This window comes from Sorex fumeus, unplaced genomic scaffold, assembly GCF_029834395.1.
Source record: "Sorex fumeus unplaced genomic scaffold, SorFum_2.1 ptg000033l, whole genome shotgun sequence".
In the NCBI taxonomy this organism is placed as follows: Eukaryota; Metazoa; Chordata; class Mammalia; order Eulipotyphla; family Soricidae; genus Sorex; species Sorex fumeus.
In genome coordinates this window covers 18955319-18970846 of record NW_026606090.1, presented here as the reverse complement: position 1 = coordinate 18970846, position 15528 = coordinate 18955319, and the positions used below count along the sequence as shown (strand labels likewise).

The 15528-nt window shown below is 36.6% G+C and overlaps 1 protein-coding gene across 1 annotated transcript in view; it reads right to left on the bottom strand.

Moving 5' to 3' along the window:
* Nucleotides 1-7024: 7024 nt before the first annotated feature.
* Nucleotides 7025-15528, bottom strand: part of ZMAT4 (zinc finger matrin-type 4) — a 478152-nt gene continuing 469648 nt past the window's right edge. Inside the window, exon 7 of the mRNA XM_056116778.1 lies at nt 7025-8346. Coding sequence (XP_055972753.1) covers nt 8331-8346 — 16 coding nt within the window. The 3' untranslated portion in view covers nt 7025-8330. The remainder of the gene's footprint in view (nt 8347-15528) is intronic.

Below are 15528 nucleotides of genomic sequence, written 5' to 3'. Positions count from 1 at the left end.
TTGTGATAAAAAATTGTGAAAAAATTATTTTTAAATCCCAGAAACAAGTAATAATAAGGAATTGTACCTTGATTCACACTCAACAACTACACAGAAAACTGTTAGTAGTAACTAAGATATGCAAGACCCTACAAAAGTGGGTGAGTATCCTACATCCAAGTCCACCAAGATTGAAGGTCAAAATTCATTTTGGATAATGGGCAGTTTCTGAAATGGGAGTATCTGAAAAAAGAAATTCAAGTATTTTGTTTATTGATTCCTCAGCACTATCAAATAAGTAAACATTGCTGGAAGTCTCCCGGTTTAACTTTTGTTTTATCACATATTTTAGGGAGTGTTTAAAGAGCACATGATTAACTTTCATTACAGTTACAACCTAAAAAAACACCAAGATGGTAATTTATGTAAAGCTGTAGGAGATGCACTTGTTATTGGATTAAAATCAAGTAGGTTAGGAGATCATAATGACAGAGGCTTTAAAAATAAATCTAATCAAAATTAATTTGTTATTAAAATGTATTTACTCTTAGAGATATGTGTCCAGGTGTGTAGAAACAGTACAGAGTAGAGGCACTTGCCTAGTATTCTGGTGACACCAGTTTTATCACTGGCACTGCATATGGTCCCCCCCATTGCCATCAGGATTGATCTCTGAGCACAGAGCCAGGAGTAAGTACTGAGTAAAGACACGTTTGATCTCAAAGCCCACAATAATCTGTCACTGTCACTGTCCTCCCCTTGTTCATGGATTTGCTCAAGGGGGCCCAGTAACATCTCCATTGTGACACTTATTACTGTGCTTGGCATATCAAATACATCAGGGGTAGCATGCCAGTCTTTGCCTTGCGGGCGAGATACTCTCAGTAGCTTGCCAGGCTCTCTGAGAAGGGTGGAGGAATGGAACCTGGGTCAGCAGGGTCGGCCATGTGCAAGGCAAACACTCTACCTACTGTGCTATAGCTCCGTGTTTCCAAAATGACAAAGCTCTCTATATATTTATTTTCCTGTTACTTATTTTTAGAAGCACAACTAATCAGTTATTTTAAGAAAAATGCTTATGAAAGAGTATGGAAAAGCCATTCCTAATTCATGAATTATCCTTTATCAAGCCAATCAACATGATCATAACAAGATGAACATGACAATGGAAGATGGAATTAATTCAGAAGATAAAGGAGGAAGATCTAAATCCATTTATTAATTTCCCTAAATCTAAGAACTGTGGACAAATAAAGTTAAGGATTGTCTTCTCCACAGATTGTGATTTCTAAAATCTGGTAATTCTATTGAGAATGAAGTCGATCTACACTAAGAAAATGATGGTTGAAAGTATCATTTGGGATGGGAGATGTGTGATTAAAGTAGATAAAGGACCAAAAGTGATGTCCTCTCGGTATCTGTGTTGCAAACCATAATGCTTAAAAGGAGAGAGAGAGTATGGGGGAAATTGTTTGCCAGGGAGGCAGGGGGAGGGTGGGGTATACTGGGGAGATCAGTGGTGGGGAATGTGCACTGGTGGAGGCATGGGTGCTTGAACATTGTATGATTATAACTCAAACATAAAAGCTTGTAACTGTATCTCACAGTGATTCTATAAAATAAAATTTAAAAATAAATAAATGAATAAATAAATAAAGTGGATCAGATTGCCTTCCTAATTCTATGATTGCGCTTTTCCCCATCATTACCAAGATGAACCAAAACAATTATATATATAAATCATATGTATATTGCTTTTTTGGGTCACACCCAGAAATGCTCAGGGGTTACTCCTAGCTTTGCACTCAGGAATTGCTCCTGGCAGTACTCAGGAGAACATATGGGATGCTGGAAATTGAACCTGGGTTGACCTCATGGCAGGCAAATGCCCTACCTGCTGTGCTATGACTTCAGCCCCAAGCGATTATATTTTTGAAAAAATAAAAAATATTTATACTACCATGTTAGCGGAACTTACAGTGCAGTTGGATCTAACATTAGGGAGCTTAATCCATTTTTCTGTTTTGAGCTTCTTGTACTCCACTTACACCAAAGTATTAGGAAGATGAAAAAGTACAGTTAACCCGACATGACTGTAATAGAATCATTATTACTAATGTCATTATAAATACAGATTGACACCCCATTCATCAATGAAGAAAATTTCAAGACAAAAATATACAATAAAATTGTATATCAAATTAAGAATGTTTGGTCACTGAATTGGACACAAGGAAAACTTTTCTTGTTCGCTGCTGGTGGTTCTATACAAAAACTCTCAATCCTTTGAATAAAAATGTTTAAAACAGAAAAGATGCTGAGAGTTCTCGGATGAGCAAAGAGAGGAATTTATTTTTGTATACACCAATTATACTTAAAAAATAAATAAAAGGAGACTCTTTTTTAACCAGTCAAAATTAACTACACTATAATGAACTTCAAAGTGAACTTCAACTTTCTAAATTAAATCAGCTTTTCTGATCCTTTCCAACTACCTATGGAATGAAGACACTTGTGTCCAAATTTAAAACAATCACAGTTGATGTCAAAAGTTAGCATGCAACCAGTGATATAGCACATGGGAGTAGAACTCATGCTTTGTAGGCTGGAGACCTGTGTTTTATGTTTCATGTCTTCATGGTTTCATGAGCATTACCGTGAGCAACAGAGCACAGAGCTGGAATAACCTTTAACCAACACCTGGTATGAACCCCGCACAGTAAAAACAAATAAATACATAATTAAACAGGAAAACCCTTTATAACCAGAGAGAAAACTCAGCAGACTGAAGCAAATGTTCTGCACACAGGAATCACAGTTATGATCTCTGGTAACATATTTGCCAAGCAATGTCTGGAACAACCCAGAGCACACTTCCTCGTCCCAAACCCCTGAGCACTGCAGGGTGTGGACAAACAAATAAATGAAGCAAACAATGTAGCACATTACAATGGGTCCGTATATTTTTCAGAAATGGTGTAACCTCTTAATAATAGTTGAGGGGCAGGTAAACTTAGATTTTACACCCTTTATATAACTTGAAGATTATAGAATGTGGTTTTTAAAGGTCAGAGTGAATTAATAATTAAATGAGGGAATTCTAAATTAGCAAATAAAACTGCTTCTCAGAATAATGACCAAGGAGTAATTCATTTTAAAGAAAAATGGCAGAAAAATGGATCCAACAGTAAAATTATTTTTTAATTAGTTGCCATAAATCCTTTGGATAACTAAGAAATGGTTAGACATCATTCCATCTATTTCTCTTTAGGCTATACCATTTAATAAACAACATTTTACATTTTTCTAGGAAGGCACAAATCAAGGCAGATTTCCATCTGCACAATATATATAACAGTGTTCTACCTTATTAAACCTGCGCTGAATACCAAGCCATGAACTGCAGTTTTGCCGAAAGTCTTCAACTTTCCTGCACCTGTAGGCTGGCAGTGGATGAAGAGGCTGATCTATAGGGACTCAGAACAAGCTGTGACTTTTTCTTCATCTTTTACTCAACGTGTAAATAAGGGTTATATACTATAGACAGAAATTCATACTGATTAATCTTAAATATAAATCACTGGCAAGTTTTAATCCAATGCCGACATCTCCTGCTGACGACAGCTTCTTTAAAATCTTTTTTTTTTTGTTTTCTTTTTAGGTCCTACCCAGCCATATACAGGGATTACTCCAGGGTTTGGGCTCAGGAATTACTCCTGGCGATGCTCGGGGCACCATATGGGATGCTGGGAATTGAACCGCTGTGGGCGGCAGCGTGGAAGGCATAAGCCCTACCCCCTGTGCTATCGCGCTTCAGCCACAGCTTCTTTAAAATCTTGAGAAAACCTTTCTGCCTTTCTGTTTTGTTTCCAGATACTTTTTGTTTCTGCTGGTCCCATATTTACCAGTCTCGAGTTTGCTGTTCTCAATCCACACTGGAACTCATTGGATTTTATTTCTCATCCACATATGAAAATAGTTAAAGTTAAATTTGTCATCATTGATATTATAATGAAATATCCATATTATCTTAAGTTAGAAAACAAACTTTAGTAGAATTATACAGAAATTTATATTTTAAGCATCTCATATTTATTATAAGCTAATCCACACCACAAACCAATGAGGTAGTTTAGCATGACTTCAGCATGAAGAAATTAGTAAGAAACTGAAAAAATATCTGTTCTACCATATATTGATCAGACAACAATCCAATAACATGTACAAAGCAATTGGCCAAATGGACAAAAAATATTTTTCTTGATTGGAATATAGAGAAAATAGTTATTTTATTACCTGACCATTTAGAAAGTTGTTGTTGTTTTTTTTACTGGAGTTCCAAACCATTGTGCTTTCTACTGAACTGTCAGAAATACCTCACTCAAATACCAACTTTGGGAGTAGTGTGCCAGTCACCCTACCCCACCCTCCAAAGTTCAGATTTCACTGAGAGGAATACTGATGAGTGTTTTGCATTTAGCTTATATTTTTTTGTTTTCTTGGTCTAATCGGTATAATAAACTCATGTCAATAGAAAGGTTAAAAAATTGTTCCAAGGTTTTTATGTTGTTCCAGTTTATGCTTATATGCTATGGCTTTGGTCTTTGTAGTTAAACAAATGCAGATGAGGGTTTTATTAGTACTTTTATCAGCAAAAGAAATAACTATGGTTCTTTTTACCTAACAGATTGCACTGTGATCATATTTATTAGTGTACTGGGATGCAGAGACTATATAATTAAAGCTCACTAATGTGGGTTTCATGACAAAGGCATTTGTGGCCACTTGCACAGGTGCTTTGCCTGAAGCTACCTTTATTCTTAAATAATTTTTCAAAAAGTCTCTGCAAAGATTGTGTTAGGTGAATCTTAGGAGTGCTTTATCTTTATAAAATGTATGTGATTTCAAGCATTTAGCAAGTACACTGATAAACGCCATGAGAAGCCACCTTAATGAGACCATTACGCTTCTATATTATGTAAATTTTGAGTCATCCTTTTCCCCCAACAGAGCAAAACTTCATTGGTGCTGCTAAGTTATTTTAGTTGATATTGTTACAGGTATTCTGGTAAAAGTACCTTAAATACTGATAAAGAGGATAATGCCATCTTTTCAAATGGATTGGGTTCTCTCTAGTTCAATTGAATAAAGATTTATAGAAAATACCTAAACTGGTTTTGTTTTCGATGGAGTCTCTCTAATCTCAAGGGCCTTCAAGAACCACTTTTCTGTGCCAGCAGGTATGCATGGCTTTCTTCCCTACTGATAAGAACTATTTGGCTGTTTTGAAGAAAACGTTTACTTTGCATCTCACTCCCATCTGTTTACAAATATTAGAAGGCTAAATGAGTCCCAATTAAATAAATACAAGCATTCTCCACTTTCCCAAATAAACAACATATTGGTAAAACTTAATAATGATACCAACAAAAGAAGCACCTGGTCAGAAAATGGGGAGAAGAGATAAACAGACATTTTCTTAAAGAAGATGAACAGTTGGCCAATAGATATATTTAAGATAATGCTCCCCATCACTTCATCAGGGAAATCCAAATCAAAATGATGAGTAATCACCTCACACCAGCGAGACCAGCACACATCAAAAAGAACAAAATCAGCAATGCTGCCATGGATGTGGAGAAAAAAATGGGATCCTCATTCACTGTTGATGGGAATGTCTCCTGGTTCAGATTCTTGGGGGGCGGGGGGGGGGGGAATGACACATCTGAAAATAACTAGAATTGAGTTTCTATGCGACTCAGCAATTACACTTCCTGATACCTACCCCATCCGCAGAGAAACACTATTTCCAAAAGACAGCTGTGCTCCTATGTTTGTTACAACACTGTTTACAGTAACCAAGACCTGACAGCATCCTGAGTGTCCAAGATGACTGATAAAGAAGTGGTGGCATATGTATGTTTCAGACTACTGCTTGACCAGAATAAAAAGGTGAAATCATACAATGTGCCATTAGAGGACAATGCTAAATGAAATTTAGTCAGATAAGCTGGAGCGATAGCACAGCGGGTAGGGCGTTCGCCTTACAAGCGGCCAACATGGCCGACCCGAGTTCGATTCCTCCGCCCCTCTCGGAGAGCCCGGCAAGCTACCGAGAGTATTCGATATGCCAGACACAGTAACAACAAAGTCTCCAGTGGAGACGTTACTGGGCCCGCTCGAGCAAATCGACGATCAACGGGAGGGCCTTTACCTTTACCTTTAAAGAAATGACATCTCTCATATATGGGACATAGAAGAAAGTAGGGAATAAACAAGTGGCCAAAGGCAACAGAAACTTAGGCTGCTCTATAGAACTCTGCTTAACAAAGTAAGGGGTAGGCTAGGGCTTGGTGAGGGACGCTAAAGCTCTGCTGGAACATTTTCTGCATGAAAGCCTATTAGTAACAGCATGGCACCTCAAGGTGTCTCAATGTAAGGGCAAAATCACCAATAGCACAGATTCCTGAGTAGGGATGTTTCCATTCCAGAGTTCCCTTGGTCAAAGTAACATCAATATATCATTTTTTACTTAAAGCTGAATATGTCTTGAGAATGATAGTTTACTTTATATACATGGCATAAACCTCCTGCAGTGTTTTCATTTTAGCTTGTCAGGTAGCAAAGCAGCAATTGTATTTAAATGAGGAATTCTGGAATCTGACTGCTATATCTGGAAGCTATAAGGAATTTAGTCTAATCTCCTAGTAAAGCAAAAGAGATCTAGCTTCAGAGGTTCATCCATTTTAACTTATTTTTAAAATATATAGTCACTAAACACAGTAAAAACAAGAACTTTGTTCCTTTTTCTTTTACTTAGCACTTATTTTACAGCAGAATTGACAAACGTTTAATGTACACATTAGAAGAAAAGTCATCATTAGAGGTTTGACGGTCTAGGGTGTGCTTTCCAGAACAGAAGATAGAGTGCTTTCCATCGGAGCCGCCTTCCTCCTAGAGGACAGTGCATGTGTGCTGGCTTTCCTCAGAAGGTAGGAGGACTGTGAGCCCTGGTTCATCCTGAGTGGGCCCTGCCCAAGGGAACGGTGCCAAACCTCAAACACCTTAGGAACACTGTGCACTTCAAAGTTGTTTCATTTATTGCTCACTGAGTTGTAACCGCCTCAGCTCTGTGTGGAAAAACAATGGAGGTCCAGAAAACTCTGCCACTAGGAAATCAATTACCATAGTCACAATATCCAAAGGGGATCCCAGCCAGACACCAGATGGGTACTTAGAAGCATCATAAATAGAAGGTAAATAATCTTGCTTTGTAGTCTGCCCGCAAAACACCAAATTCAGACATGATGAAAAAGGACGAAACTGAGACAAGGAACTTTGAAAGTTATACTTAGAGGCTTTCCTGGTCAGTGCGGTTCTTCTGGGCAGCTGCTGGTCACTGGTGTCATCTCTAAAGTGACTGAGTGTTGTTGCCGCAGCCAGAGGACTTCAGTGTGAAAGCAAGGAAACAGGCAATCTCACCGTATCCGAGGATGGCATTTGTTTAAAACATTCCACTGCATTCCAAACCCTCAGTATTCCACATACCAGCTCACTATTTAGGCCAAATTCATTGAAATTAATTTCCATCGCATTCTGAAGTTTATAGTTTTTTTTTTCCTTTTTGATACCGTTGGGAAAACATTTCGTCAAGGTCAACAGCTATTAAAACATTTTTGCCTAGGAAGATCACCATGCAGGCAAACTTAATTCTTTTCCTAAGCTATTATTTTGGCAGCTTGCAATGAGAACTTGGCTTAACCTTGAGAAATTGCTCTTTGAATGATCAGAAAAAAAATACAGATGTGGAGTCTTTATTTACCCTACTCATTCTCATTCTTCGGATGGCAGACCTGGCTCACATTTAGAAGTGCAATGAGAAAGGTTGGCATTTATGTCCATTTTCCATGAATAGTGATTTGTTCTGCTCTGTATATTGCTACCATAATTCACATTCAATGCGGAAAAAAAATCCAATGGAGATGTTTTACATCACAATCATCAAAGATTTTATAGAATAGTTATTCTTGAAGAAGTCTTAAATAAATTATAAATGAAGATTTTCCACTGTTTCAATGATATTCCTACTGTTCGCTATAGGATTATAATTTAAGATGTGTGCTAAATATATTGTCATGAAGAATAAAAAAAATTCATTCAAAGTCTTAACTTACCACAAAATTAAAAAAAGAAACTTCAGTTGCTCTCCAAAACTAAAATTAGTCATATGTTAATTTGTGAATCCTCATAAGAAATGTTCATTGTTCAAGAAAGAAGCCTCCTCGGATGATAAGCAAATCTCCATGGCAGAGAAATCCTGAAATTTTTCTTACATCTTGATTGATGCTTCACTACTTATTCTTCAGGCTATAAGACACAAGGGAACACAGTCTTACCTTCTTTTATAATTACATATCCCTCTCTCTCTTTTTCTCTCTCCTTCCCTCACTCTCATCCCTCTCCCTCCTTCTCTAAACCCTCTTCCTCAACATTCCATCACAATAACTGTCCAATTAATATGGAACTGAGTTTATATGATGAATATTTTAAGTTCTAAATAACCTGTTTCAACAACAGGTCAATTATCAATGCCAATTATAGTTTAATTACTAGGCTCAATTACTAATGTCATCTTCAGACATTTCAAAGAAAATATAAACTTCTTTTTTTTCTTTTTGGGTAACACCCAGCGATGCTCAGGGGTCACTACTGGCTCTGCACTCAGGAATTACTCCTGGCGGTGCTGGGGGGACCATATGGGATGCCAGGGATTGAATCCAGGTCCAAAGCATGCAATGCAAATGCCCTCATTCACTGTTGATCTTAGTTGATTTCCCACTGTATTATTGCTCCAGCCCCCAAAATATAAACTTCTATATTGCTAACCCAGACACAAAATTCATTCCAAAGTTATTACGATAAAAATAAAATATTAATATTTTTGTTGTGAGTGTTTTTATTATTGGGTCACACCTGATGATACTCAGAATTTCCTCCTGGCTCTATGATCAGTTGGGTTAGGGGACCATATGAAGTGCCAGGGATGAAATCCAGGTGGGCCAGCTGCATGCAAGGAAAACATCCTATCCACTGTACTATCACTCTGAACCCAGAATAAAAAGAAAAAATATGTCTCTGGTTTACTCTCCACAGGTACCAATTTAAATTAAATAGATAACCTTCACTAAAGGGTTTTGAATTTTTATTTTTCTTTATAGCAGGAAGATACTACCATTAATGGAGGCCTGCTATTTCTCAAGAATTTCACATTTATGTCTAATTATAATTTAATTTTCATAACCACCTTAATGTTGCTTTCATCTCTTCCCCTGTGAAAAGTGAGTAGACTGAGGATAACATTTTTAATTGATGGCTTGAATGCTGAGGTTGAACAGTTGAAACTTGTGAAAGATCAGCAAAAGAAGGCAAAATTTATCTTTTGATAGTAATATCAAGAAATTTTACTCATGCATTGAAAATATCTTTTGATAGTAGAAAGAGGTGACTGCTAACCTAAAGTTATACTTTAGAGAAAGTAAGGGTTGCCACAGTGCTGGTCACGGTAATAGTCCTTGCCCATTATTTTTAACCTTTCTCACTAAGATAAAAATATTTTATCAGAAGTCTGGTAAATGATAATTCTCAAGATACAAAGAAAAACTCAGCTTGTTTCAAATAAATAAATAAATACACAACATATCTTAAAAGCTTATTTTCTAAGAAAAAGTACAAAATGGCCTAATAAAAAATAAAGACATTATTACTGGCATAATACAGACAAAATGAAAATGGAGACTGCATGTATATTTTTATAAAAATAGTTTGGGGTTGACTTTGGAGGCCAAAGTCAAGTTTTCATAACTGTTTTTGAGGAGGAGGGAAGAAGGGCTGAGCTATACCTGACACACTCTGGGCTCTGTTCAGAGATCATTCCTGACAGCACATAAAGGGGACTAAACCAGGATCAGCTATATGGAAGGTTAGCACTTCAATCACTGTATATCTCTCCAGCCACTTTTTAATAACACTAAAAATCCTATCGTAGAATCTTATTCTTTTTCTTTCCACCACAATCAGGGGCTGTTGTCATCTCCCAAATTAATGTGACATAATGGTTTGAAACTTCTCATTGAAAAAAATATTATTGCATTTTTATAACTGCAAGAACAGCTTTCAGATTAAAATGCATTTGAAATACAGCATCATCAAGTAATAAGAAGACCGAACATCAGCACTAAACAGTCACCAGTCATGATTACATAGTTGAAGCAAACTAGATGATTTTTTTTCTTATAGTAATAGTGGGTATATTAAGAATGTATTCTCATCATGAGTAAAAATATCACACTATTTTATAGTTAGGATAATTACTCAGATCTTTTCTGAACCCATATACGTAATGACAAATTAAAATGCCTTTCAATTCCATATAGCTTTTATAATTATTCATCTGTTGCTGTTATTATTGCTGGAAAGACTCTCATATTTTAGTCAGCATTCCATTTGATACAAAAGAACATGGAAAATTTTACTGCTATTAATAAATATGCAGCCATCGAATCCAAAAGAAAATTCTTTTTTATCTGAGAGATAAGCTGAATAATTCATGTATTTTCAGAAATTTCCTTAAATAGAAAATTGAGTAAAAGCATAAGAAAAAGAATTATTATGTACCCTTCATTTATGGTGGGACAATCTTTGTTCCCAGCCTGAAACCTGATTCAATTTGAAGAGACAAAATCAACTGCATTGTATAAATATCAATCATGCTCAAAGAGCTCCTTTATTTTTGACACTAATCATTTATAAAATTGATGGCAATATGGCCTCATTTCTCTTTATTAAAAAAAGAAAGAAATTGAAGGTTATGAGGGAGTTTGGGTTGGTTTTGAATGCAGTTATAGACAATCTGATAACTCTTTGGAATGACTACATCTGTCTTCCCAGAGAGAATGTTCCACATCAGGGATTTGCTGTGCTCCACCTACTTTCCATGAGCCCAGTCCCTGCCAGGGGCTGCCCAAGAGGGATGTGATGGTATGTAGCACAGGTTGCATTCCAAAGACCCAGGAGAGATGACGATGATCTACAAGAAGGGTTATATGAAAACAGAACAAAAAGGTTCTTTCAATTGGCCAGCCCTTTTGTTACTCTGTCCTAAGAGGGAAATGCTCTGAACTGAATATAATGCAAGTCTTAAGTGCACTGGTAAGAACTTCTTAAGACCTGAGAAAGAGTCGTAGGTACTGAAATTAATCTCCTGCCACCAGTAAAAATGGCTGGAAATCCATGCAGTCTTCTGGAGATACTATGGAAGTTAAGGGAAAGCCTGGAGGAAGCAGTCTGTCTGATGGGAGTGTCTGATGAAAAAGGCAACCATTGGTTCTTTGATCTCACAAAGAATTAAAAAGATGTGGTAAAACAATTAAAAAGCAAAACAGAACAGCCTCAGCCATGATCAAACCTAGTTTCTGACAACCAGGTTGGAAGCTGACAGTGTCAGAAAAAAAATGATATTGTGGAGCAAATCTTATATGAAATTATACACCCAAAATGTTTTACATGAGAATCATGGCTCACACACATTTTTTTTCTGCAAACATGTTGCTAAACAGTCATGACCCTGAAATTGCTTAGTCTGAGGCCATGCGTGAATGCATCCAGGTCACCTTTGCTCAAGTCAGTAAGAACAAGAAGAAATCAAATTTAATTACATTTCCAAAAGTTAATGTTTTCTACTTTCTTTTCTTTCTTCCTTGCATTTGTGCTAACATTCCCTAGAAGATAACGATTCCAAAACAAGGATTCCATACTTTCCCAGAATTATTTTTTTACTTATTTCACAACTAACTATATATATGTGTATATATATGTATATATACTTCCTATTTAACTTATAAATGCTACTTAGCATTTATTTCCCATGCTTTAGCCCATTTCCCAGACATTTTACTGGTTTACTCTTTTTTTTATTTTCTTTCATTTTTTTTTGGTGGTAGGGCACGTCTAATAGTTCTTAGGGTTCACTTTTGGCTCCCAACTCTGGAATCACTCCCAACTTTGGAATCAGTGCTCAGGGAATCACATGCAGTGCTGGAGATCAAACCCAGCGCTGTCACATACAAGGCAGACATACACCTTTCTCTCTGTCCTCTCTTTAGCACTTGCATTGCTCTTCTCTTATGCATTTTCAGAACAAGTGTCTGCATCATTATTGACAGCATAGAAATTTCTAGTGCATATATGCCAGACACAGTAACAACAAAGTCTCCAATGGAGACGTTACTGGGCCCGCTCGAGCAAATCGACGATCAACGGGAGGGCCTTTACCTTTACCTTTACCTTATTAGGTAAAACTTTTTTTAGATTGTAATGCTTAGTAATTTGTGTTTCATCCTTGCAAAGGATGTTATTTATCACTTTCATTCCAAATTTAGCTGTATTTTCTGCTGAAGTGAGCACTAAATTTGTAATAGACAAAGGTCACTTGACTCCAGTCTCTGCTTTCCTTTCCAATTCCATGATTTTCTGCGTCACCTGAAACTCCAATTACAGAGATCAGTTGACATTTCCAAACATGCCATGCCCTTCTCAGGCACTTGTGTGGTGTGGAGAGGCTCTTCTTCTGCTCTTAACTCAGCATTTTGACTCCTTTGCTGTTCTCTATTCTTTGTAAACATATTTTTAAAGATGGTTTTTTCCTGAACTAACCCTGACTCAAGAAACCATACTGGAAAAATATTGTGAGCAAGTACTCGAGAGTGGAGGGAAAAAACTCAAGAAAGGTGTCCATGCTACAGGAATTATGCCACAGAACTGTGCCAAAGACAAGGAAGTGATGCATTCTGTTTCTATGAAGGATGTGTGGTAGGAAAGTAAGATGTTTTAAGGAAGAAAGGGGGAAGAAAAACTAAATGTGGAGAGAGACCAATATGAAGTGAGAGAGGACAGATGACAATGTTCTGTGTATGGTATTGTCTCCGGATGAGGGCCAAGTCTTCTGAAACTGTCTAAAGAAATACTTTTAAAGTTTTCATTGTTAGTGAAACTGATTGATATAATATGATTTAATGGGGAAGGGGGAATGGAGTTAAGGAAAATTACACAAAGTTAGAGGGGAAGAAAGATATGGAAAGGCCACAAATCAATGGGAGTTAAAATAGCAGGCAGGCTTTGAATTGTAAACTGTAAAATATTTTTGGTACCCCTAAACTAATCCAAGATGACTGCAAGTGGAATGAGGTTCACCTGATTTCTTTGATTTCTAGATAACAAAAAATACATTCAAACACTTCTAGAAAAAAACAATTATATGTATTTATAATCAATTGAATCAAAAAGTTAGTTAAGAGATGGGAAGACAGCTCAAGTGGTAGAGTAGAGTTCTCCATGGATCCTGGGTGAGGTCCTGAGTTTGATTTATGGTACCACATGACCGCACATTGTGCCAGGAGTGGCCCTGTACCACCTGAACTTTACTGGGAGTATACCCTAATTTAAGAAAATTCAGTTTAACTTGAAGAAAATTCAGATATTGTTAATATATTCAAGAAATTGCGAGTATTCAACATATTTAAGATGAATGGGATCTATTACTTTCAAATATGCATAGACTAGCAAAGTTGATGAGAACAGTTCATAATTAACTTACCAAAACACCTAAGAAAACAAACTTTATTTGCTTATGTAGAATTTGCATTGTGTGTATGCAAATGAATTCCCTGATAAACACTTGTGAACAACTTATTCCCTTAAGAAGGTAAATTTTCTCTTTGTATTCTTGTTTACCATATTCATTTGCTTTGGAAATCATTTATCATAACATCACAAAATAATGCAAGGTTTAAAGCAGAAGGAACCCCAGGGAACATATAGGGAAGCTCATCATTTTCCGTTTACAGAAGAGAAACTTGATGCAGCCCCCAACAAAATTCTAAAGCCTCAGGCTTACACTCTCACCCCTCAGTCCCCTATTAACTCTTCTTATATGAAGTTCTAACCTCAAATGAACTAAAGTCAAATAGAGCAAGGAGCCTACAAAACGAGTGAGCCCAGCATTCTTCTATTCATTATAGTTCTGGGGGCCTAGTTAATTACTTTTTTGTTTCTAAGCCTTAGAGCCTACATTCTACTCGAGAAAATCTCCAAGGCCCAGAGAGATGGTGCAGGGTTTGAAATGGTGGCCTTGCACATGACAGTCTCCCAGTTATATCCCGGGCACCACATGGGGTCCCCTGAGCTCCACCAAGATCAATTCCTGAACACAAAGCCAGAAATAAGAGCTGTGCACTTTCAAGTGTGCCCCCCACCACCACTTCTATCAAACAAAAGACGATCTCTTAAATTTCTTCTCAACCTCCCCACTCAAAGGTAACTGCCCATCTATTCCTTCTATTGCCACTCCTCCAAACATCATATTACAATCTCTTATTTATTGTCTGTCCCATCGTCAATGTAGCCTGAGACTGCCTCTATTTCTGTATTTTAAATGCTTTACCTAATATCTAACATAGTATTGATAAATAAATTCCCCTAAAATATAATGAGGAAAATAAGAGAAGGAATTAAGTGTTCTGTTGGGAAGAAGTCTAATTCCCAAATCCTCACTTTCCTCATTATCTGTCTAATTATAGTTCTGGGGCATATGGGCAAATCCATTTCTATCCTACATTTTCGGACAGCAAAACAATTAAGTATTCCGAGCATCTCTATTTCTATAAATATCTCCTTCAACTACTCTGATAGAATCTCAGGACTTGTAATTTAATGTCATAAAACTTGGCTTAAACTAAAGTTTCGTTGTTACTGGTTCGGTACTCATGTATAAAAAATTGGGGTGAAGCAAAAGAAGAAAAACAATTAGTCTGAGCTTATTTACCTGTCAATTATAATAATATCTTCTGCATACTAGTGTCATAAGAATTAAATTATGTAATATATATGAGTATGCCCCCAAACCACTGAAATGTTATAAAAGTGTCTGATCTTTGCTCTTAATAATTAGAAGGTAAAGTTTCTGATGTAATTATTATAGAGAGATTATTTGATTTTTTTTCAGACAGGAGTAGGGATATTAAATATTTGGAATCTCCCAACGGATATAAGTATGTTTATAATTCATATTGAGTTTTGCTATTTTATGATAATGTGTCTTATGGTGAGTTCTTAGATGATTTCAGGATGGGCTTTGGTCATATTTTGGATTTTTTAACCAAGTGAGCCTAGAAAAGAGTAGCTACATATAATTAGATGATTAGGACTCTGAACTAAATTTTCTCAGAATAAGTAACCTCTGGGAAGGTCAAGAAAGATGATAGCTGAGTTTAGCTCTTCATTGGTAAGTAACAAAGTCCCCTGAAAATTCTGGGCATTGAAACTCAGTTGAACATCCTAGTCATTGTGCCAGAATGGAGATGGTACATAGACAACTCCACAAAGAAAGAAGAGAGAAAGAAGCTCACAGAGTCTGGGATCTTTACAGACCTCCACCTGTGGGAATCTGCTGGTTTTAATTTCTATATTCAATATTAAAATTGGACTTCAGCACCT